Here is a 25,913-nt window from a genome sequence, read left to right as displayed (position 1 = left end):
AGGAATTTGTTACAAAAGTGATGCTCTGATTAGGACTGGGAATCGATTTCCAGGTTTGATTCGATTCCGATTTCGAAACTATTTCATTAGCTTCTGATTCATTCAGGTTTATTTCAGTTAATGTCCATTTTGCTTACATATTAAACAAATTCTCAGCTGAAGTACACAGGGAACCATCTAACTTGGTACATTACAAACATTTACATTTTGAAAATTAACATCAGGGCCCCAAACTATGCAGTTCAATTGCTATTTATTAATCAGATATAATAATCCACACAACCAAATTGTAAGTAATCTTTAAAGTAAAAGATCAATCTTGGGATTTTAGGAAACGATAATCAGGATTGTTTAAATGAAGATCGAGATTAATCGAAAAATCTATATATTTACTCAGTCCTAGCTTTGATGGCTATGTCAGCATTTTTTTAAAAGTTATGAATTTAAAGGCGTAACTTCGCATAGAGTTATAACTTTAATATTGTCAGCACGCTACAACTGCAAAAACCATCCCAGAGAAGTTGTGTTTCAAAAGATATGGGCAGACGTGCAGACCACCAATAACTTTAGAACCACAGCAGTAAGAACGCCCCCTAGCAACTTCACAGTGCAGAGACTTGCATAGCAACTTTAAGCGATAATGTTTAGCGTTTATAGTTTAAAATGCTGTTACTGAGCTATTATGCCAAATACAGCTATATACCACAACATTTGCAAGACCACAACCTTGGTCTTCAGCTATTCAGGGAAACCATAGCACATGCTTCTAACAGCCACAGCAACAGGAGAGGAGTGACAATGGAAACCACTTTCATACATCAAAGATTTGATCAACTATAGTGCAAGGTTTAGTCAGAAACAGTATCAGTTTTCATTAATCAGAAATTTCAAACTGGTCTGAAATCTTCGGAATGGTTCCCCTGATGTTAAGTGTGTATTAACTGGTTGAACAAAATACAGAAGGGGTAGCAGGATTGACAGTGACAGAAAGGGCTGAACGAAATCAAATTGGGCATACCGAGCTCTCCTCTCTGTTGTCCTGGCCCGGCTAGATTAGCAACACAAAAACACAGATATAATCACAGCAAAGTGTTAGACACACCAAGATTGAGAGACATTAAAAAACTACAAATAAAATAAAATCGAGAAACAGCAAAAAGAGTAAAAATACATAATAAAATGCAAAATGTTGAAAAAGTTTTGATTATAAAATACAGCTGAAAGACAACATGTAGGGCAAGGGTCACAGGAAATATGAAAAATAAGACTGCTGTATAAACTGGTGAAATACTTGTTGAAACAGAAAGTGAGGCCTGGGAAATTCTGACTTGCATAAACTCTAGATTTGATATCACGTTGATGACTTCTGGTATATGGACATATTTGCATGGATTATCTTGGGAAAACAAACACACATGTTTTATTTGGCACTGTGGCCTGGGGTCAGGGACAATAAAACATGCCCTCCAGAAAGTCCACAATAAATCAGGAGACATAAAATGTGTCACTTGATGAAGTCACACCTGACTCAACTTCTTCCAAATACACACTACGTGCCAAAAATCTTGTCTCCAGTCACAACACCATTCATTATTTCAGTCTCCCAAAAGTAATAGTTCACCAAAATGAAAATTCTGTCATGATTTACTCACTCTCGTTATGTTCCAAACACATCTGACTTTATTTATTTAGTGAAACACAAAATAATAATAGTTCCAAAAAATTGTAAACACAACAACTGCTTGTTGCGACCATGGCTGTTCCAAATAACACCCCCAAAAAAAGCACAAAAAAGTATCACTTAAGTCTTCATACAATTTGTGCACTGTATTCAAAGTGTCTGAAGCCATACAAATACCACTGTGTGAGAAATAGACCACAATGCAATTTCACTGAAAATCTTGCATCTAGCAGCATTCAAATCCAGAATTCAAAAATGGTGAGCTTCGACAGAGATAAAGATCTCATCACTGAATAACGATTTAAATATTGGTCTGTTTATCCAAAGAATAAACAACAGAATGCAGATTTGGAACGTCATAAGGTTAAGTAAATATTGGCACAATTTTTGATGAACAATTACCGGAACTTCAGAAATGTACTTCAGTTTACCTACAGACAAAGTGGGCCATCACTGTTGTGACCTATATCTTCACAACTATATTTGAAAGGGCATAGTAAATCAATTTTTCAATTCCTCAAACTAACACCGTCAAAAAACAACACTCACAGATTGCAAAACAATCAAAACACCGCACTGAATCCGTAGTGTGTTGTATAAGAGAAGCGATTGTGCGTTTCTAGGCCGTCCTTCATAGATGCTGCAGCCTGCTTAGACGCCATCTGCCACCATCCCTGCCCATATGTTCAGTCCACGCAACCAGACCCACGACACAAACACTGACCTCATAAGCTGTGTGTGTGTGTGTGTGTGTGGCGAGAGTATACTTAAGTGTTTATCAGTTCAAAGAGACATCAAAAATAATGAAGAAACAAGAGAAACCATCAGCCATCACCCAAAAAAAAGGAAAAGAATGATCTGATTTCAATTCCCAAGTGCATTTGATTAAAGCCAAAGAACAAGAAAGGAAATATTGTTGATTCTTATGAGATGATGTGCTTTCGAAATGACTGAGAAAAATCAGAGTGCAGTTTGATGTTCAATTATCAGGAAGAATCACAAATAGTTTGATTGGTTGAAGCAGCTAAAAGGAAAATATTACCTGGAAACAACCCAGTAGCTGGTCAGTTATACTACAAAGAGGGGGATCATTTGTCTGGAACACACAGGAGTCTGGGTTCAACTTCAGCTGGGGAATCATGCGGTTGTAACACAATCAACCTCATGTGAACTTATATGAGTACATACATCACATATGGGCATATTATACATAGAGTAGTATACCGAAGCTTTGAAAACCTCGCTTAAGGCTCTTCTTATTGATCATAAGAACTTAAAAGGGAATTGAGAATGAAAATGAGACTTTTTATCATTATGTTAATGAGAATTGTGGGGAAAATGTGCTAAACTTTGTGAGATTTACTGTACATATAAACGATTCATGATCATAAACATTCTGAAGCAGATGGAGAGAGATGAAGTTTAAGACCAGATCAATCCAGGTCATCCGCAACAGAGCAGATTTCATAAACTACCCACAATACACAGGATTACAGCACCATTTACAAATGTGTCTTTAATCTCAGATAAGAATCCCTAGAGAGAAACCGTATCACATACACATGAACATACACAATTCATTCAGAATGAAAGAAGAATTGTGTAGAAGTAAAAATAAAATAAAAAAAAAAGGGAGAAAAATCGGAAGATGTCCATTTCAGATCATAGCTGAAGTGTGTATTTCTTTCCACTGTAAAAAATACCTCCCAATCAAACCATAATATGCAGAGACAACTATAAGTAATCCATAAATGATTTCGCTGAGAAGTATAAAAACTGTGGCACTATCAAAACACCACGCTGCTGTGAGTTTCAGGTAGGATTACCTGGTAAGAGTGAGATACTTGTTTATATAATAGAGTAATTATTTTTACAATTCAGTTGCATTGCACTATTGGCAATTTTCCACTGCACGATTTAGTGCCACCTAGTTGCGCCGCCTTTATTACCATGACATCATTTTAAACTTTGACCATAAACAATCAAACAACCTCTAGTTGTTAGCTACTAGCTCATTGTGCTGCATAAAGCAGTTGTTGCATGGTAATTTTACACAAGTGGAACAGTTAAATTGACCAGGTTGTTTAAGAAGCAAGCTTCCAGTAGCTCGTCACCTAAATAAAGTGAAGCTTTCAAGCAGAATATAGAGTTAACGTAACAAAACGTACCATCCTCCATCGTGGACTCCAATAACGCAGTGGCCGAGTCCAGGGCACTCTCCCTCCCATTGCTTACTGGTCTATAGCCATAGATAGCGTCCATTTGGTCAAACAACTTCCACTTTCCTCCATTTGAACCACTCCAGCTGTTGTGGTCCTTGATGGTTCTGTAGTCACTTTTAAGTTTTTTTAACTTTTCCCTACACTGTTGGTAGGTCCAGTGGTAGTCGTGTGCAGCCAACAGTTGAGACACTTCCTGAAAGACTTATTCGTTTGGTGTCATTTCGTTCGCCGCTAACGAGAGGAACGTCTGCACCTCGTTTATTGAGCACGGCGTGGTTTTGTGCACAGCCATTTCTTTTTACAATTCAGAAGTCGCGTGAACAAATGATACTGCTATCACTGTTGCCAACTTTAAAACTAGCAGGTTGATGTCCCGTGTCGCAAATCCAGTGACTCTGGTAGTGACAATTCTCTCTGAACTATCAGTGACCTGCAGGGTTTTGGCGTCACATTTAGTATCGGATCGGCTCGCTTAGAACCTCGACCGAGGTGGTACTAAAAAAAAGTGTCAGGTACCAGGTACTATCCACAGTGGGAAAACCCCCAAAAAGCGAGCAGAGTCGAGCTGTACCGTGCAGTAGAAAAACTCAATTTGAATGCAGACATTTAGCACTTAACCTTTAAAGCACTGCATCCCTGCACACTACAAGCCAAGGCACAAAGAGCATGATAGACTGTGATTGTGACATTTCTTACCTGAGAGCCTCCAGCTATGGGAATGATACAGGTGAGAAGGTTTCCAATCACCGTTTCCATGGGAACGTTGAGGCCATCCACATGAACCGTGTAGATGAGACTCAAACAGTTCTGCATAGAAAAGAGACACAAGATCACATTTAAAGAGATCTTATAACATTAAATGCATACTTAGATTACATGTATGCATTCCGGTTTTATTTTTTCATCTTCAAGCTTTTTGCCACATTGTATATAGAAAGAGACAGTAGAGTCGGAGCAAGTCTAAATTATTCGAGAATGAGATCTGGACAAGGTGCGGTCTGAATTTGAATCTCCATAATGAGCAATGTGGCTCAACATGTCTTTGCAAACCACTAGGCCAAAGCTTTGACGAAACTTTTAAGATTCATTTATGCATGTGCACCTTAGTGTGTGTCTATGAGTCTTACCCTAAAGACCTCTGTGTGGTCCAGGCGGGACACCAGAACCAAGCTTTTGGGGGCATAGAGTTGAGCAGGCTGGAGAACATCTGGACTGTCATATTCATCAGCCTCACTGGGCTCTCCTTTCTGTAGCCAAACACACATCAAAATGTACACTGAATGCCAATACTCCAAAATAGTCTAAAATGTAGGCTGTATCACACATCCATTTAATTCAAAATCTGCTAAACAGACTAAGTAAAAAAGGGCAATTTCTCAATCACCGCAATCCACTTCCACATGGCAGTAAATCACTTCACCCATCAACCCTGTTGCATCCTGTTATTTGTTTGTCTTCCCTAGTCTCACAAACTTCATATCTCTGCAACCCTTCTCTTCCCTTCTTTCTATTTATGTCCACGTGTTCTGCACTGACCAGTGGGTTATCCACAGATTCCCAGAAGGTGAAGCAGGCGCAGTAATGCCGCTCAGAGTTGATGTCAGTTAGAACCGCCACAAAGAATGAAGGAGGCTTTCTCTCAGGAACCAGCTGCCATCCACTGGGCTGACAGAACTGAAAGAACAACACAAATCACAACCTAAAGCTGATAATGTATCAAGAGTTCCAAGACAGATGAAATAAAACACAAATATTATTTCACTGACAAACATACAAAACGTTCAGTTTTTATGCAGAAAATTACTATACATGATCTAACACTGGTAATACATTTGGAATAGCATCTCAGTCTAAGTGTGTGACGGCTTACCAGTTCAACGCCTTGAGGAAAGGGGTTATCTTCCCAGTCTTTCTCTGGGAAACGCTGGAGAATCCGCCCTTGACCCTCACTACCTCCTACACACAAAAAGAAAAAAAAGAATAAATTAAAGCACAGGAATGAAAGTAGCACAGCACTAGGTATGCACAGATACCACTTTTTCTCTTCCGATCCGATTCAGATATCGGAAATCTCAGTATCGGCCGATACAGATCCCGATTTTGATCAGTGTTGTTTTTTTGCATAATCAGTTAAGAATATCTTTACATTATAGTGTGGAACTAATTGGGTGTAATCTTTAATATGTAAAGAAACACAAACCTCAAACTACACATTATTTTAATATAAATGTATAGCTTAAGAAACACTTTATTATTAATTAGTATACTGGATAATGTAGCAGCAAAATTAACAGTAATTCCAGTAAAAGTCATCAGTAGAAATTAAGCTATTTTTTGTTTTTTTTGCAAAAAGTTTGCAGCTTACATCTGGACTTTTTTGTGTGCAATTTAATTGTAAGACATCAGTCCACTTTTCATTCACACAGTTATTTTTTGGAACCCATTCAACTTAAATATTGTTATAATTTGTAAACAAACGATAATAATAATAATAATAATATATTATAATAGTAATATATCTCAATCGTCCACTTTAACTTTTAAACATTTAGCTTTTATTTTGATATTCTGAACTCTCCAGGAAGTCCTGTGGGTCTGTTTATAGGCAAGTTCACAGTAGATTAAAATTCTGATTAAAAAAAAAAGCACCTCCAGTGCCATTCAAAATGCATATTATAAGTGAACCGAACTATTGTGCAACTTCATCTGAGATGTTGTTCTTGAGTAGCGCTCAAATGTTGCTCACCGCGTGAAGCCACAAGTGTGTGCATGTATACAGAGCATTCACTGATGCGCTGGAGCTGCACATGCATTTTATATATTTAATTATTAAACACAGCCTTTTGTGATTCACAGAGCTATTGTACGTCTTCAAGTGGCTTTGAATAAAACGCACAAGTCATATGAACTACTTTGTGTTTTTTTGGTTCTTTTATGTCATTTTTGGAGCTTGACAGTAACGAACATGACTAACACACAGTATCGGATTTGGATCGGGCTCGTCAGACCCATACTCGATCCATCTAAAAGCTTCAGTATCGGAGCTGATATCGATCCAGGTAGCAGATCGATGCATGCCTACTCAAGCACATGTGACATGATCACCCCATAATCCTTCATGAGTTACATATTCATTGTTTTCTAGGCAAAAATTACTTGACAAAACTTGACATAACAGACTGATAATGCAGACTTCCTGACCTACAAAGTTGTTCAAACACAGAAGTCTTTGAGACTGCAAAAGTTGTAGGTTTTAATTGTTACATTGGTGACTGACAATTAGTTGTGTAGTATGTCATCAAAATTTTGTCTTTTCACTTTCATAATAAAAGTTACAAATGTAATGTTGTGCACAATTTATCAATGTAATTATTCTAAAGAAAAAAAGTGTTTGTTTATATAATCGTTCATTCAAATTTAGTAACTATCTCTGAATCGGAAACAACTTGAATATTTGCTGACAAAACCTAAGCTGTGTGGGCATGAAAAATAACATTATCAATTATATCATAGCCGAACATCCAAATCCATACAACTGCTGGGTAAAAAAAAAATCTGATTTTCCAATTGATCGCGATATTCAATTGAGCAATTCTGACATCGATTCGTAAAATCACAAGATCGATATTTTACTCTATGCACATCCCTCTACTGTAATCACTCGCATAGGAGACCCAATTACAATGCCCCAATGTCACAATATGTGCCTAAAAATATCTGTGATGAGCCACTGAAACACTTCTGTGAGACGCTTGCAGAACTGCTGCTATTCTTAAAGAGACAGTACCATTTTATCACTTGTTCTTCATATCAATGTAAATATTTGTAAATAAGTACAACTTTGTATGTAAACAAAAAACATGTCACAATGTGTTTTTAGACCATATTTATTATTGGAATACATGGAATATGTACATTTTTAAAATGCTCAAATGTGAACAAAAATAAAAACAATTCACATTCTCGAAATGTACCAAGTTTAAAGGTCCCCGTACAATTAAAAGCATTAGCTGAGAGAGAATGCCTATTCTAAAAACATTTCTAAAAAAGAAAACGGAGTGACGATTTGCACCCTTGTGTAATAGCATCTGCCACACAGTGCAGCTATTAACCAATAGTGTGATGGACCCAAAGAAATATACGACAAATCAAACAATAGATGTTGCTGCAGTGGCATGAGGAGTAAAGATGTTGTGTGATTGTGTACTGTTGTCCTAGTGACCGCTGTTCGAATCTTATCTTAATATTTCATATAATACTTCTTAAATTAATAGATACATTTAAAATAAATGTTGTTGTGTGATTTGGTCACAGTGAATGTCGAGTACAGTAATATGTTGTTAATATAGTAACTATGGTTAATTTTGTGGTTACTGTAAATTTACAACAAATACCATGGTGAAACCATGGTTATTATAGTAAAACCAAGGTTATTTTTTCTAAGGTAAGGTTAGGGGTTTATTTAATGTGGGTGCAAATAGTTTCTGATAATATTTGCACCAGGATGCAATTAGTATCTACCATTATTTGCACCAGGGTTGGGATGCAAATAATATCTGCCACTATTTGCACTAGAGTGTAAATAGCATACACAATTATTTGCACCAGGGTGGAAATGGCATCTGCCACAAAAAACAAAATCACATTACAAAAGCTAAAGTCATTTAATGTCATTTTTCAAACAAGAAATTAGTAAAGTACCTTAATAAAGCATTTTTTGTAATATATAGCTGCTTACAACATTCATAAGCCGGGTTTCATGTAGTTGCTAATAGAAATTAAAAGATAAGATGGCTCAGCCAGAAATAGTAGCAAAACAGCAGATAGCAGTGCAAGACATTTCGATTACATCACACCACGACAGGGGAGAACGAACAGCACTCTATGGCCTTTCATCAGCTAAACAAAACCATGAACAGGCCCACCATAAAACAAACAATGCCTGGGACGTCTCCCAAGAACCGCCACACAAATCAGAATACATGCATACACACATAAATCAACAAGAGAAACACCCTCAGGCCAACGATCAAATGTTCAGCACTGATATCACTCCAAAAGGACAGAAGAGAAGAATTTTTTCCATTTGAAAATCTTATCAGATATACAGTATGTGCAATACACACACACAAAGAAATGTGTGACTGAGCTACAGTAGATGATCTGTTGTGAGGGTGAACACAGGGAGGGTTTGTGTGTCAGTCAGAGCACATTCTTACTGCAGTGAAACATGGGATTCCAGCCGGAGTTGTTTAGACCCAGTATAAAGGAGTTGTACTGACCAGTCTTCTGACTTTAGGACAGAGATGAACAGTAGCTCATAAATTAACCGACAGAAGTGAAAGAGAAAGAGAGATGGCTGAAGATAAATTGCACACTTCAACATATTCAGTTTCCACCAAAACCCTCACATGCCCGTGTGCATGTTTGCACGTACAAAAGTGACGTACAGTGGGTGCACGTGGCAGATGGGTCTGAAATATAAGTTACAAAATTGTAAATGGATACTCCCTCCTCTTTACATCAGAAGAAAGCAATATTTACTCCAGCGTGATCCAGGTGAGTCATAAACAATGATGGATTGTGGGAAATTAACTAAAGCTTAGTACATGCAGCCAGGGCGTGCATCACCAACGCAACTTTGTTTAAGGAGTGGGTTGGGAAACTGCAAAGAAGTCTACCTACTAGCTATTAAAAGTCAGACGACAAATATAATTCAAGAAAAACAAACTCTGAGTACTCTAGCTTGTACAGATGGCGATGATTTATGAGCTCATGTGCCAAAGTCAATAACTCATTTATTGCATATTTAGTATGAATATTTAATGATTCTTTTCATTTATTTCCGTACAGTTCAAATAAATAAATTGATGAAAAGTTGGTTTTAGACTGTATCTATCTAAACAGCAGGGCCAAGTTTATACCATGGAAGCCAAAATATTTTATCCTGAATGAACTAAAGCACCATAGGCGAACAAAGCTGGGGTTTTACTTTGAGCAAATTTGGTTTAAAATGAGATTGAGGAATATAAATGACAAAGAACGTCCAGTCCAAACTACACCCACAATTAGTTTAAACAAATCATCAACTCTTCTACTAGCCAAGATCTCATAGGTTTACAATTTCAGGGATGTGCGTGAACAGGAGGAATATCTTTGCCTGTTGCATTGCAAATCACACAGTTTTTTAGCATCCCGACACTCGTCTTGCGTTTAGATAGTGTGTTAATCAAAATTAGCCTCACTTGTAAAAATGTGTCTCGAAACCTCTGCATTCAGTTCTATTTCGCTGCACACTGTCTAGCTGTTTTTGAATGCAAGAACGCATCTCATGCAAGAAAGGCAATTCTATTGCATGTAAGGCAAAATAATACCTGAACTCATTCTGGAACGCATCCAAAATATAGGTACCACTATAGAGGCTATTCACAACATTGAAAGTTGCCACAATTAGCCTGCTGTGAAAATTATCTTTAGATGGAACTAGCCTGGAGTTCTCCCTTATCTTTCCAGATACTGGTTAGGATAAATATTAAGATGGCTGGTTTACAGGCCTGTATACACACAGCTATGTTGCAAGAAATGAACCAACTTTCAGTGATATTCGAAGAAAGATCTGGCTTGCTGCCAGGGCCCATGGTCAGTGAATAAGTCCGACAATCATCACTCTACACTCAGACTCCATTTAGTGCAAATGTCATATTATTGCCACAGTATAAGAGTGCACAATCTGAATTGGTTTAGTTTTCTCCTAATGAAAATGTTGAGCAATGCAGCCAAGGAATGAATCACAGTTAAGATCAGAGCTGCAACATCAAACCAATTTTTTAGGCCTCCAACATGTTTGGAAATTTAAAACTTGCTTTTGTTCCCACCCCTCCCTCTTTTTCACCATATTAAATCGAGAGTAAAAGTGTTTGGAAGAGTGAAGGAGAGACAGAATTCCAAGCACAAACAGGCACTGTTCTCAAAACACTAATTCTCCCATTTCAATTCCAGCATTATTTGACATTCCGATTCAAGAGCTCTGGTGCTCCCAGATAAGAGCGGAGTACAAAAACTTAAGCACACGTTCTCAAAAATCCCACTGGGGGGGGGCTGGGTAGCTCAGTGAGTAATGACGCTGACTACTACCCCTGGAGTCACAAGTTTGAATCCAGGGTGTGATGAGTGACTCCAGACAGGTCTCCCAAGCAAAATAATTGGCCCGGTTTCTATGGAGGGTAGAGTCACGTGGGATAACCTCCTCGTGGTCATGATTAGTGGTTCTCACTCTCAGTGGGGCACATGGTAAGTTGTGCATGGATCGTGGAGGGTAGCATGAGCCTCCACATGCAGAGTCTCTGCGGTGTCATGCACAGCAAGCCACGTGATAAGATGCACAGATTGACTAACTCAGAAGCGGAGGTAATTGGGTGTGAATGCACAGACAACCGTGATCATTAAAGGTGGGGTATGTGATTTTCTTTTTTGACCATTTTTTCAAAATAACTTGAAATCCTATTCCTAACCCACTTACTGGCTGTAAATTAGAAGCACTGAAATGAAAATTAAGCAATTTAATCATCTGTGGAACAGGCAGGACTCGAAAAACTCCAGCCGATCATTTTCAAGACCATCTAGAATCATTGGACAGAAAATGTGTCAATCAAACAGTCGTACCATGCCCCCTCCCACCACCACCCTGGCTGCGTGTCCGTTAGTCATCAGCTGCTTTCAGATGGAGCGGCATTTACTACACAGAGCTGTAGTTCATCACTGACAAGCTTGGCAATTTACCCTTCATTATCACGGCCCAGCTTGTTAGTGAACTACGGCTCTGTGTAGTATATGCCGCTCCATCTGAAAGCAGCTGATGGCATTTACTAATCAATGAATGCACTTTATGTTATGTGCTTTACTGACGAGATGCGATAACAATCTCATCTGATAACGTTATATCGGTCAGCCCTATATTTAGCCATAAACTTCGGTGACGTCCAACATATTTTTATATATTTTACATTTATACAATATATATTTACATTTCAAAAACATCAATTTTCTAACAATACTAATGATTTATGTGACTGTTGAATGTTAATAATATCTGGTGCAACTTACCGCTGAATGTTGTGCCATGTTGACGGTCTTAGCAGGTAAATGGTGACGTCATGCAGAAACTCCAACCTATGCTAGCCTGGCTCGCTCTCGCGCATCTGAGTTTTCGCTCGTGCATGATTGCGCGTCCATGTTTTTCGAATGGGTGGAGTCAGGGCCAGCGTTGGAGGAGAGAAGGTAGGACCTTATGAGTTGTGTATTTTCAAAATCTGCCGGCCGTTTTGCAAATCACATACCCCACCTTTAAGTTTAACACAAGACTTTGGAGAAATCAGGGAGAATTCGGACCTAATTTTTGGATTCCAGGGACAAAACAAAAAGCTTGGAATCAAAACAAGTGGGCTGAGGACAAATTTGCAGCCAGCCATAGTCAGAATCCTAAGAACCTTCTGAAATTCAAGGGAATGGAAAATAGGTCAACATACAAATATGGAAGCCAAACAAGCCTGGAATGACTTGCATTTCAATGGTCTATCAATGCAATCCATCTCTTATCTTATGCTTGTGAGACCTGACTACCAAAACCTTGAACTTGAGATTTTGGCTCTTGATCAGATCTGGGCTTGTGTGGTACATGGACATGGAGAATGTGTTGGAATGATCCATCAGGACTGGAGCAGGTGAGATGGATTTGGACATACAAGACTTCAAGATGAGATAAAATGGCCATCAAACAATACAAAAGACATTAAATCTTCAACATATTTTTCTATTGAGTTGATGATAAATGGAACTATTTGGTGGGTCTCTATAACAGCACTCCTAATGAAACTACACCACTGTTCATTTGCTATCAACTATGAACCGCATAAGATTTTAAGCTTGTTTAGACAACAGCTCATTCATTTGCAACCATTTAGATCACAAAATAATAGTATTAATAATAATAATAATAAAGTATTCTTTTGCATATTATTTTTTTATTCTTGTAGTCGAATGAATATTTAAAAAGCAAAAATAAAGCAACAATTGCAATTGGTTCTTCATATCGGTTATAAGACACTTACAAAAAAATATCAGTCATAAAAACATTATTGACCAATAAGGCTGGGTATCGATACAGATTTCTTGATTTGATTCAATTCCGATTCACAAATTCTCCATTCGATGGGTGTCAGATTTTGTAATTTTCTAATTAATTTAGGAATATTTTTGGGTCATAATGTTCAGTTTACTTGCATATAAATTATTTTTTTCTCAGCTAATGGGGTAAATTATACAGGAAACTTGATACACTACGAAAATATTCATATAACAAATTCAAACTATGGCCAAATCTAAACAGTTTAATTGCTATTTATTTACCAGATATAGCCTAATAATCAACACAACCCAAACTGAAGTAAAAGTTAAAGTAAAAGGATTTTTTTTTTTTTACCCAGTCCAATTGATCAATCTCTAGTTTATTACAATTAAGTGCTCAGGGCCAGAATGGTTCATGGTCCTATCTCTTTACAGGGATCAAACCAGCCCTAAGCCATAACCACTACACCACACCATCCTGTCATTTAATATTCTCAGTCATTTAATTGGGCCCTTTAAAGTACTTGCAAAATCCTCCAAAATCTTTTTATGGGTGAAAGTTCAAACAAACTAATGGGCCTAAACTATGAGAGCTATGAACCTGGAACACAGTTCCCTTAATACACACCACAGTCTCAGCCACAGCATAAATTATAATCATTATCATCAGCCCTATTAAATGAAGACATCGTAAAGTCGTCTTTTTTGTAGACAGTTGTAGAATCACATATCTTAAACCGGTTATGCTTAATAACCCATGTGTAAGGTCAAGTAAATGCCTTACACTGCTTTAAACATGCCATCCTTTTATGAGGGAAAGCAGTGATTACTGAATTAGATTTTTTTCTTCTTCTCCAAAGCAGTATGAGCTGATTTTTATTTTTTTTGTCAGCCAATTGTTGTGCATGCAAAAACGCACTCATTGAATGATGACAAATTTTCAAAGCACTTCTGCTTTGGCGACCTATAATTGCGTCTGTTATTAATAGGGAAATTTCAGCCCTCGCTCATCTATTAGGGATCTGAGAGAGATGCCACGAGACAGTCACACAATCACACTACTCATTCCGAAGTGAAGTGATAAGATGACAGGAGCAATTGAGGGCCAGAAATCACAAGATAATTCAACTCTGGGGGAACCAATGCAGGATTCTCTTTGGGCACAACTCAAAAACAGCAGAAAAGTAATATGTGGCATTCATGTGTCAATCACTGATTGTGATTGACACATGAATGCCAACGGCTCAGTTGGTAGAGCGGGTTTGCCACTAACTGCAGGATTAGTGGTTCGAATCCCGACCCACACGACTCCACATGCCAAAGTGTCCTTGGGCAAGACACTGAACCCCAAGTTGCTCCCAATGGCAGGCTAGCACCTTCCATGGCAGCTCTGCCGCCATTGGTGTATGAATGTGTGTGTGTGAATGGGTGAATGAGTCACAGTGTAAAGCGCTTTGAATACCGTTAAGGTTAAAAAGGCGCTATATAAGTGCAGACCATTTACCATTAATAGAAGTTCCCATTAACTGTTCAAAGAAGTTAATGGGAACTGGGTAAAAAAAAAAATCCTTTTGCTGTCGCTTTAAGAGATGAAGTGTATGTCTGGATTCTGGAGAAAGACTTGGCCCCATATCAAAACCAGAAAACCGCAGCCTCCGCCTATTGCCTGAAACTCATGTTGTCAAAACACTTTGTCGCTATGGCTGCAACAACCTGCGAGGTTTACAAAAAGTAAAGCACAGGGCAGGTGGGAGGACACAGGAAGTTATCGAACACCATCTTTAGAGTTAAGTTTCATTGGCCTATGCTCTTTCTGTTTGTGACATCTCAATTCAGTTTTACATATTTCTACTGACGGCTGTCAACACTATTGCAATAGAGACAATACAGTCTTAAGCAGACTTTTAAAACTCATAAGCTTAGAGTTTTAAGCAGTCAAACCAATGACCTTTGAATTGCAAAAACGTTTTTTTAAATACTATTCTACAGATATTAAAGCCAACCAATACAACTAAATCTGTCAATACATTATGTGTTCCATCTTTATCAGTTGCGTCTTATAATAACAACAATACAAGAGTTAGATACTAGACTTGATTTTGACTAGTGTCAACGATGCATTTACATTTGCATAATCTTGCAACTTTTCCATATATTCAATGTCCAAAAAAAACATATCACTGTTTTAAAATTAAGTGCAGCAAGCCACATTCATTTCTCTTGAACTATAAAAATTAATAATCTTTCAGTAACATCTTTTTATGGTTACATGATAATTTAAAATAGACTGGGCGTTTGATTTATCCTCCAAGCAGCTCATAGAGGCACATGTATTTTTATCACACATCAGCTAATAATAATAATGCTTAATGATATGGCAAAAATCATTCTTGTTGATTATATATCCCTTGATATTTTGATTGCAATTACTCATTTCAATTAATAGAAGTAACATTTTTTGTAGAGCAACTTCAGTCCATATTCTTACATACTGTAGGATACACATCCAAAACTGTATTCCTCAATTGCTTTATTTTTATTGCATGAAAAACAAAAAGTGCTTTTAGTGACCATTACTGATATGCCTTTAGACTAATCTACATGCCTCTGATTTGCAATTGCATTCATATACACAGCCCAAAAAAAAAATGTACGCAATGGGAGAAGACCTAAACAGAATTCTGAAAATTACACTTTTCACGTTTAGTTAATTGCAGCAACTGTAATTGTAATATCTATTTTTATTTATTTATTTATTTTTCAATTAATTGTATAGCCCTACTTAATTATACTTTTGCCTGCAAAACACACACACCAATCTATGATATAATATTAACATCTAGTGAGTAAGTGGCTCAATGCACCTTTTTCTAAGCCCAATAATATGCATTCGATTCTGGTCTGAGCTCACAGACTCAGAAAGTCAAAGCTTGGACTGGCCTTGGCTGGCATGTTCTAGGTGGACTTGCATTGAGAGAATCGTGGAATGCACCTGCCAAAATCGGTTGGTAGGGGATACAGTGAGCGACGTTTTCTTTCTATGCCGAAAGCTCTTCAACAAACTCACATCCTTCCTGCATGCCAGCAACCACCCATCCCACAACCGCATTCAGCTCTGGCTTCTTTTTCAATAGAGGAAATACTCAAGCCTCAACACATTTTCTATACTTTTTAGAGCACTATTTTTCAATGACAAAAAAAAACACCTCATTACTTCTGGAAATACAATGTCGCCTTCTACATTGTTTCCACAGTTTTATAAACCCTAACATTTTAGATTAGTTTTCTGAGCCAGAGAGACGTGTGAAACCGTGGTCATCCTCTGTTCTATTCAAAGGCTTGTGGTTTTGATATTTTAGGTCAGCCATTCTGGTTTTCATTGGACAAGCTGTGGTGTATTTTTGGACTGAAAAGAGGCTTTCAAAAACTTTTCAAGCTCTTGTGATCAAACTATTGACAAGGCATGAAACATGAATAGAGATCGGGTTGGTAAATTCATTCATTTGTGTGAATAGGTACTTTCCAATAAATAAATTAAAAACTCAGTGACTAGATTTCAGTGACTATATATTATTGTGTTGTTGCATATATCTGAAAATCATAAATAATATCATGCTATCTTAATATCATTCATGAGTTAAGATTTAGCATAAAGTGCAGATATTTTACATCAGGCATTTAAATTGGAGAATCTACTTGGCTATAAAGGCTGGTTGGTTGAAAGGATGGTTCCTCTGAATAAAAAAATAAATAAAAAGTTAAATATTGAGATATCTATCAAACACAGTGTGGGAAAAAAGTATTTGATCCCCTGCTGATTTTGTACGTTTGCCCACTGACAAAGAAATTATCAGTCTATCATTTTAATGGTAGGTTAATTTGAACCGTGAGAGACAGAATAACAACAAGAAAATCCTGAAAAATGTATGTCAAAAATGTTACAAATTTAATTGCATTTTAATGAGGGAAATAAGTATTCGACCCCCTCTCAATCAGAGATTTCTGTCTCCCAGGTGTCTTTTATACAGGTAACGAGCTGAGATTAGGAGCACACTCTTAAAGGGAGTAAAGACACATGTTCACAGAAGCAATCAATCAATCAGATTCCAAACTCTCCACCATGGCCAAGACCAAAGAGCTGTCCAAGGATGTCAGGGACAAGATTGTAGATCTACACAAGGCTGGAATGGGCTACAAGACCATCGCCAAGCAGCTTGGTGAGAAGGTGACAACAGTTGGTGCGATTATTCGCTAAAGGAAGAAACGCAAAAGAACTGTCAATCTCCCTCGGTCTGGGGCTCCATGCAAGATCTCACCATGTGGAGAACAGTGAGGAATCAGCCCAGAACTACACGGGAGGATCTTGTCAATGATCTCAAAGCAGCTGCGACCATAGTCACCAAGAAAACAATTGGTAACACACTACGCCGTGAAGGACTGAAATCCAGCAGTGCCCGCAAGTTACCCCTGCTCAAGAAAGCAGATGTAAAGGCCCGTCTGAAGTTTACCAATGAACATCTGAATGATTCAGAGGAGAACTGGGTGAAAGTGTTGTGGTCAGATGAGACCATAATCAAGCTCTTTGGCACCAACTCAACTCGCCGTGTTTGGAGGAGGAGGAATGCTGCCTATGACCCCAAGAACACCATCCCCACCGTCAAACATGCAGGTGGAAACATTATACTTTGGGGGTATTTTTCTGCTAAGGGGACAGGACAACTTCACCGCATCAAAGGGACGATGGACTGGGCCACACACCATCAAATCTTGGGCGAGAACATCTTTCCCTCAGCCAGGGCATTGAAAATGGGTTGTGGATGGGTATTCCAGCATGACAATGACCCAAAACACATGGCCAAGTCAACAAAGAGTGGCTCAAGAAAAAGCACATTAAGGTCCTGGAGTGGCCTAGCCAGTCTCAAAGGGTATTGATACAGATTTCACAATTTGATTTGATTCTGATTCACAAGCTCTCGATTCGATTCCAATTTGGATTCAACTCCGATACTTACGTATGTGTAAATTTCAGTTATAATATCCATTTTTCTAACAAATAAAAGAAATTACCTCTAAGCTAATGCTATAACTTTTCAGTACTATACCTTTAAAGCGAAAGTTCACCCAAAAATAAAACTTCTTTCATCATTTTCCCACTATCATGCCTTTTTTCTCTAAATCTACTTTCAAACAGCCCTTCTATGCACATTCTCGAGAGTTCTACTTTTCTACAGTTTTCTGCCGATTCGCACTCTTCGTGCATATCAATTAGCAGCAGCACCTCACAACGTTTTGATGAAATGAATAAAATGAAAGTACATAGAGCTTTAGTGCATCTGTGCTGTGTGATATTAGAATTTAAAAAAAATTATAATCTTTTTTGTAGCGCTACGGAAGAATTTTTGGTTAAAAAAATTAACAAAATGCCATTAATGTTGAGTACATAACAAAAACAGTGTTAAAAACAATGTCTTTACCTTACCCCAATTCACTATGGTATGCCTACAAAAAATTTTAACTGTTTGGCGAAGTTCTTCGCTAGTTATAACACTAGCATATGTTGTCTGATGGGGTTGTTGAAGATTCTATTGCTTGTATGAATCGAACTATACTGACTGATGTATTAAATGATTGCAATGTATCTACATTGTCCAGTGAAGTTACTATAACACGTTTACTGATATGTTTCTGAGTAATTTATAACATTGCTGTAGTTTCCAGGTTCCCAAAAGTGTGTGCCCCCGTCGCAGAAATGCCCCAAGCTATCACTACTTGCATTTTAGCATATAGTCCGTCTGTTTACAATGTATAATTATCTCAAGTTGTTTAAAATGAACCAATTTTATAGCACAGTAATGTACATGTTAATATTACTTTGTTGAGTGTACGCATCTCCTTATGATAACTGCTAAAGAAATGATTAATTAAATGAATTATTGTAATTTTTAGATTGCTTATATGAGCATACTATTTTCATTTACATGTATTAATTTGACACTTAAATTAAAAATGTATAATGTAAAAACATATTGTATAAATAATGTATAACAAATATATTAAATAAACAAAGCAGGTGTTACGAACTGCTCCGAGACACGAAGGTTGAGATCCAAATGCAGCTTTAATTAAGGGGCAATCCAGACACGTAATCCAATATTCAGAGCATCAAAGAGAAGAACAGGCATAACTAGGGATGGGTATCGTTAAGGTTTTAATGGTATTACTATCTTACCGATACTGCTTATCGATCTGGTACTTCAACTGTATTCTTAACGGTACTTTTGAAGATAAACGTTATATAGGCACAGTGATTTAATTTCAGGAAGGTCTACTAACATTACTGTTCAGGTGTGGTCTAAAAAGAAATCTAATAATCTAGTAATCAATTGTAAAATAACACTGCATAGTTTATCATAGATAGATTAATGCTTATTAATGCAGAAGTTATTCATTCAAGAGCTGTAAGTGATTTTCTCTTTGTCTTTTGTTGTTTCATTCGCAGTAATGGCTCAATTGTCGGCATGTTTATTAGGATGCTTCCCCTTTAAGACCGAGTTCAGATCTAATAGACTCCTGATGCAGCATATTTTCTCCCAACTATTTCCATAACTACGTCCATTTAAGACATAAACTGTGTTTAAGTGAATCTCCAAGTCGGTCGTTTAGACATATTTTTGTGTATAGTTGATCATTTAGATGCGCACATGAAACCCAAAATAGCCTATACTTTGCTTGTCTCATTGCTGTCTGTTTCGAGCCTACGCCTTGGGAACGGTATCTCTTGCGCTCTTTTTATTATTAAACGCGTCCCGCAATTTAGCAACAGTAGCTAGACTGCATTTTACAACAATCACCGATCGTGCTGATTCTGACGTTAAGTTTGAGTTTTAGGGATGAATGCGGCTTATGTATAAATATTCTTTTTATAATCTTTGGAAGGCGAAAAATAAAATCAGACTAATATCACAGATCTAAACCAGGCTATGTTTGAATGTTTAGTTCTGTCACTCATTTAGCTGGGCTGTGTTGTGCTCGCTGTGCGCGATCTCTCTCTCTCTCTCTCTCTCTCTCTGCGAATAGCTAAATTGCATCACAGACAAATGGTTTCATAGAATTATTATACATAGAAATGGCTGGCGAGATAAAATAACTTTCTCTTTATAGCAATAATACATGTATTTTCTTAATTTCTCCAGTACTGACAGCAGAACCGATAACGTCCAAGCTTACCAAAGCCAGTCCTTCAATAGCATATAGCGCGTTGGTATCTTTTTTATTACTTATTTCTCTGCATTGAGTGACAACCTTCTCAAATATAAGACACACAAACAGAACAAATAAAAGTCTCAGATTCACTGTCTGTAACTGCAAAATTCTTGCTTACTTATTGTGTGTGACATGATAGCAACCCTTCTGCTGTGATAATGCAACTTCAACTACGCTATCAATATCCAAAGTAGCCGAATGTCATGTCGCATTTTTTCTCGAAGTTGGCAGTAAAATATCAAAAGTTTTTAATTAAATATAAAGAAGTTATACAAATGTAATCCTTTCTGTTTTCTCCAAGGAACTTAGCTCCTTCCTTAGGCACTGAATGAGGTCTGTTCACTCTGCTGGAAAATGACTCTAGGGGCAGCGTGCGTCGAACACGTGTTCCACAACAACACTAGGCTGCCCACAGATGCACCTGCCTAATAATCGGCTTGATATACTTGGAAATTGGCCGATGCCGATTATGTAAAAAATGCTAAAAATCGGCCGATTAATCGGTCGACCTCTATGTAGTACAATACAAAAACTTGAATGATCATACAAAAATATACTAGTAACTGGTGGTGGTTTGTTATCAATGTAAAAGCACTTTGACTTTAGTATCAGAATAGCGCTTAAAGGGTAAAATTCATTCATTCATTAATATCAACATGAAAATAGAGCATTATGAATATCTCCCAGTCATGATCACACGCAGTCGATGTCCAGGTAAGCTCAAATCATGAGATTCATCCGCCAGAACAACTTATGTAAAGTGTTTTTCCGCAAATTGCTTGCAATTTTAAGTTTGAACCACAGATGCCACTAGAGAGAACAATGTTCTGTAGAGCAGCTTTAAATTTCCATATTTATGTGACGTATGCAAGTATAGAAAGTTGTCATTTAGCCGATGCTTATACCAAAATGTAGTGGCGCGCCGATCAGGAAACAAAAATTTAACACTAAGATCGGCTGAAATTTTTAAGTGCACTTTTTGCAAGTTATATTGTGCAGTTATACGTTTATAACCCACACCTTATAATTACAGAAACACTTTAAAAAAAAAAATATTTGCTAACATTATTTTACAACATTACTGTAGTTAACATTAACTAATGAGCTTAATGTTAGGTACAACATATACAATTACATTTTTAAATAAAAAACATTAACATTTAATTGGTTAATTTAGTTAACATTAGTTAGTGCACTATGAACTAACATGAACTAATAATGAAATGTAATTGTATTAACTAACATTATAATTAATAAAGGATGTAAAAATATATTGTTCATTATTTGTTCATGATACCTAGTGCATTAACTAATGTTAACAAATGCAACCTTTTTATAAAGTTACCAACATTTTAAAACATTAAAATGATATTAATTGTGAAGTGCAAAAATTATTATTTATGAATAGTTCTGCCGTCTTTATCAAAAGGTCATTGGGACATACTGGTAAGCATTAAAAACCATGAGACCATCACACACAGCAGAAATGTTAAAAATAAGACAAATATATCCATTACAAGCTCTAAAATTGCTCCAGTGAGAAATTATTCATATCTATGATTGGTTTACGGTCTTTGGTGTCTTGTAACACAAATCACTAATCATTAAGCAAATGCGTGAAGACGCGGTGCCGTTATTGAAGGTTAAACAGTTACATCTGGTATTAATGGTATTGCGACCAACATTAACCTGATTTAAATTGGGATTCTCACAGAATAGCACTGAGATGAGTGACTGATGAAATATTGAGAGAACCTGGAGAGCACGCATGTTTGATTGACACTGCGAGTGAGCATATTTAAGGGAGTGAAGCTAAAAGTGCTCATGATCGCTCAAACAGTCTCAATCGATCCACACAACCTCTGATTGTCACAGCTCACATCAGATCACACGTACTAAGATTTGTAATTGCATGTTTATTTGTTGTTTAATTTGTTTTTATACCTGTTAGGAACCTCTTTATCCCCTTCCTGTTCACTGTACAACGAGTCAGAATTACTACCGTAATGACTCTAGAAAATGGGTTACTTAATATTCGTACACGTGTAATTCTTACACATTTTTAAAAACAAACCTGCATATTAATCTGAATAACAGCCTATCTGAAAGTTTACATTCGTGAATACTTAGAACTGCTAATAATTCACCCTTCCGAGGTCACACTATCATGCATTAAGGGCTAAGAAAGCGCTCAATCATTAGAGTAGCAGTGTATGTGTGATTCCCTGTGTGCTGCAAAAAGATTGGCCCTTGTTCTAGGTACAATCGGCTGATCACTGACTTAGATCGGTGGCCGATCAATCGGTGCAACCCTACCCAAAGTGTAGGCTATGACATTAATCCCATTATATGGACAGTCCTCATGGAGCAACCCGAGATTAGATGCCTAGTTCATGTCAAGAGCAGAAAGGTTATAGCAACATTTCTTTTTCAGTGCACATCACCACTCACAACAACAAATATAGCTAAATACAGTAATATAGAAATATACTGCCATAGAGTCAGGGCTCTACAGTGCGACCATTTCCAGTCATATTTGCGACTGAAAACTACTGCGACTATGAGGATAAAATATTTAGGTGCACCGGTGTGAGTGGCCCGATTGAGGAGGGGTGGGAGAAAAAATGTATTCTATGCGTCGCAATTCTTTCTCCATCAATTCTGGATCTAGTCTTAAAAATTCAAATCGCGCCAGAGACAGTTGTTAGAAAAGCGCATATCCTAGCCAAGCACATCCAACTAAACTGACCGAAGACAGGATCCATCAATCACACACCATTCGTCTCCTAATGAAACTATGATCCCAAAATTAATTCACTAACTCACACACATGGCAACATGAGGGTTGATTTTGTGATTACATGTCAACACAGAACATGAAATATGAGCTTGCATCTGTTATTGGACTAATTTGCAGAACACGGGGAAAAAAACACCTGAAAATAATGATGAGACAGCGGTTCGGGAGACGTGGGTGATGTTTTTAATTTTAGAAAAAAAATGTGTCTGCTGCTTCCCATTGTCTTTCACTCTTGTGCTCTTTCATTTGCTGTTGCACATTGCTGGTCTCTCACTCATCAGGAAGAGTGAACACACCTGAAAAAAGTGATAGTAATTGCAATGATCCCAACAACTGACATAAATACAGGTGTCTTGTATAGGAGTCTATAGTGTTTCTCCTGTTGGAACACTTTAACAACCAAGATGACGACTGCCAGATTTTAAATTAACAAACTATGTTGGTTGGCTGACTAAACTACATAACATGTTATGTGCAATGGGCGAATAGAGTCTGCAGACAAATGACGCATACAGCAGCAAACAACGTGTAGTGTTTAACAAGAGTAGGTCACACTTAAAGCTTTAGTTTACATTATTGACAATCTATTAGCAAGTTAGACATACAAACCATGACATTTTCCCCATTCCAAAGTCCCCACACCAAACATTCAGCTAAAAGTTAACTTGCCTTCCATTCGCTATAAAGTAGTGGGAGGTGGTCATGAAGATGGCTCAAGATATTTTATGTGTTGCCCCCTTTCGCAGCGATTATTTATTTTCCGCATGTTCTGCAGACAAGGTGACCCTCTTCGATTAAGTTTCCCTTAGCACTCTTGTAAAACACAAAATATGACCACACTTCATGTTTGGTCCTCTTAGAAGGCTGAAAAATGTCCTGAACACAGTCACTGACTTCTGCCATGTTTTCATACAAAACAAAACCCACGTTGCATGCTGAATTTACCATGAGTTTTTATAATAATTCAAATTTGAAACTGTAATACTCACTGTCAGGAATTTTACCATGGTTTATCATGAAACCGGTAACCGTTTCATCCCTAGCTGAGACAAACCAGCCTCTCCTTTCTACCAGCGGTACCTGCAGGCAGTGAATCACATCAGCAGTAGAGGGAGGAGGACAGGAGGAACGGCTGATACTGACTGATGTTGGTGTTCTTCATTCTTTATAAACTTCACTCAGTATTTTGATCTCAGGAATATTACTTAATTGACATTTTAGATTTGTTTCCAATGAGGTATTGAGTTTCTATAGTGACTCATTACTGTTGCTGCTCTAGAAACAACATTTAGTTATATTTAAAATATATAAACAAATTCTAATCCTGTTCTGAATTGATTACATTTTTTAAATAAAATAGAAAAAAGCAATTATTTAGTAATGATAAAGAACCGAAAACAACAGTGTAAATGTGAGTGACCATTAGAGAGAGCCATCCAGGAAAGAGTGGAGTAACGTAACAGAGTTGGAGTACAGGAAACAAAGCTTACTGTTATCTAAACAATTTTTTTAAACAATCGTTCAAGTGTGCGCATTTCCGAATTATGGCAACAAAATGAAGCATCACAGGAAAAGATTCCACAGACTTTGGGGAACCGGGACATGCTGAAGTTGTGGCTAATTGTGCTACAAATGGATGAAAACACTCCTGTCTGTCCACTCCACCTTGCAGACCAGGTGTATGCAGTGACTTCACCGGGATGACTAATGCCAGTCAAATAGAAGAAGAAATCCTACACCAAAGCACTTTTACCTGATGAAAATGATAGACCTGCTGCAGACAGAGTGGAGGTAATGTTATTAGCTGAAGTAATTTTGTTGACCTGGCATCAGTACACACGAAAGCATGCCAAGATAACGCCAAAAGCAATCATTCAATAATCCAGAAGTATGTACACATGCCCCGCATGATTACTTTGCAGCCGTTTCGTGTTTGGCGGTTAAAGCGTTTTTGCAAAATATCGGATCGTTTGCAAATATTTTGGTCCCAATTAATCATTTCAGCCCAAAAACATGGGAAAATGGGGCCCAGTTTTACAAATACCAGAATTCTCCTTTAACCTCGATGGAAAATGTCATGACTCATGAGGTCAAGGAAAGATAGTAAGGAGAATTCATAAGGAGTTAGCAAAATATAACCATGGTGCTAAGGCAGTCCAACTGAACTTGCACTAGGCCACATCAAGGTTTGTCATCTTCCTACAAAGTTTTATGGGGGTTGGCAACTTTATGGTGCATTACTGCTATCTTCTGGTCTAGAGTGCTGGTTTGGATATCCATTACCTACATAAGCTAATTATTAATATTTGTTATTAAAAATCTGAATATAACATATTCGTTAAAGTGAAATACATTATGAGCTTAAAAGGAGCAATTAGCAATTTTTAGATAATATACAACCAAAAACTAATATACTTTCTCCAATATGTTGGCATGGGGATTCAAAGTGTTTTTTAGGTTTGGAATGGGCTTTTTTTTTATTCTATTAATTCTACTGTATTTAATTGTATTCTTTGTTTCGTTCTAGTATGTTAGAATACATTTTACTAGAAACCAACTGAATGCAGGGGCTGAAGGCTTATTGCATTATAAAAATATGAAGAGATTATTTACCAAACAGAGATGCCAATTGTTATCAATTGATATTTCTAATCATGTGTTCAGTGTTTCTCCAAGATTTTTTTCATCATCTGTGCTGTTGTGCAAGCCACATGTCCAAGAGCATGCGACGCCGGCCCTTATTTCACGTGCATTGTAATAGTTTAAAATGAATAAAATTACCTAATGTTCATTATAGATAAGATTATTCATGTTTGCCTTTTCT

At 37.3% G+C, this 25,913-nt stretch overlaps 1 protein-coding gene across 1 annotated transcript in view; it reads right to left on the bottom strand.

Moving 5' to 3' along the window:
* LOC127638683 (myotubularin-related protein 5-like) overlaps positions 1-25,913 on the bottom strand; it is a 72,780-nt gene that overhangs the window by 33,900 nt on the left and 12,967 nt on the right. Inside the window, 6 exon segments of the mRNA XM_052120317.1 lie at positions 1,019-1,048; positions 2,724-2,777; positions 4,600-4,710; positions 5,031-5,150; positions 5,440-5,577; positions 5,774-5,859. Of these exon segments, the coding sequence (XP_051976277.1) occupies positions 1,019-1,048; positions 2,724-2,777; positions 4,600-4,710; positions 5,031-5,150; positions 5,440-5,577; positions 5,774-5,859 (539 nt within the window).

Source organism: Xyrauchen texanus, chromosome 47 (genome assembly GCF_025860055.1).
Source record: "Xyrauchen texanus isolate HMW12.3.18 chromosome 47, RBS_HiC_50CHRs, whole genome shotgun sequence".
In the NCBI taxonomy this organism is placed as follows: Eukaryota; Metazoa; Chordata; class Actinopteri; order Cypriniformes; family Catostomidae; genus Xyrauchen; species Xyrauchen texanus.
The sequence above is the reverse complement of the archived record's forward strand: the minus strand, read 5'-3'. Positions and strand labels throughout refer to the sequence as shown.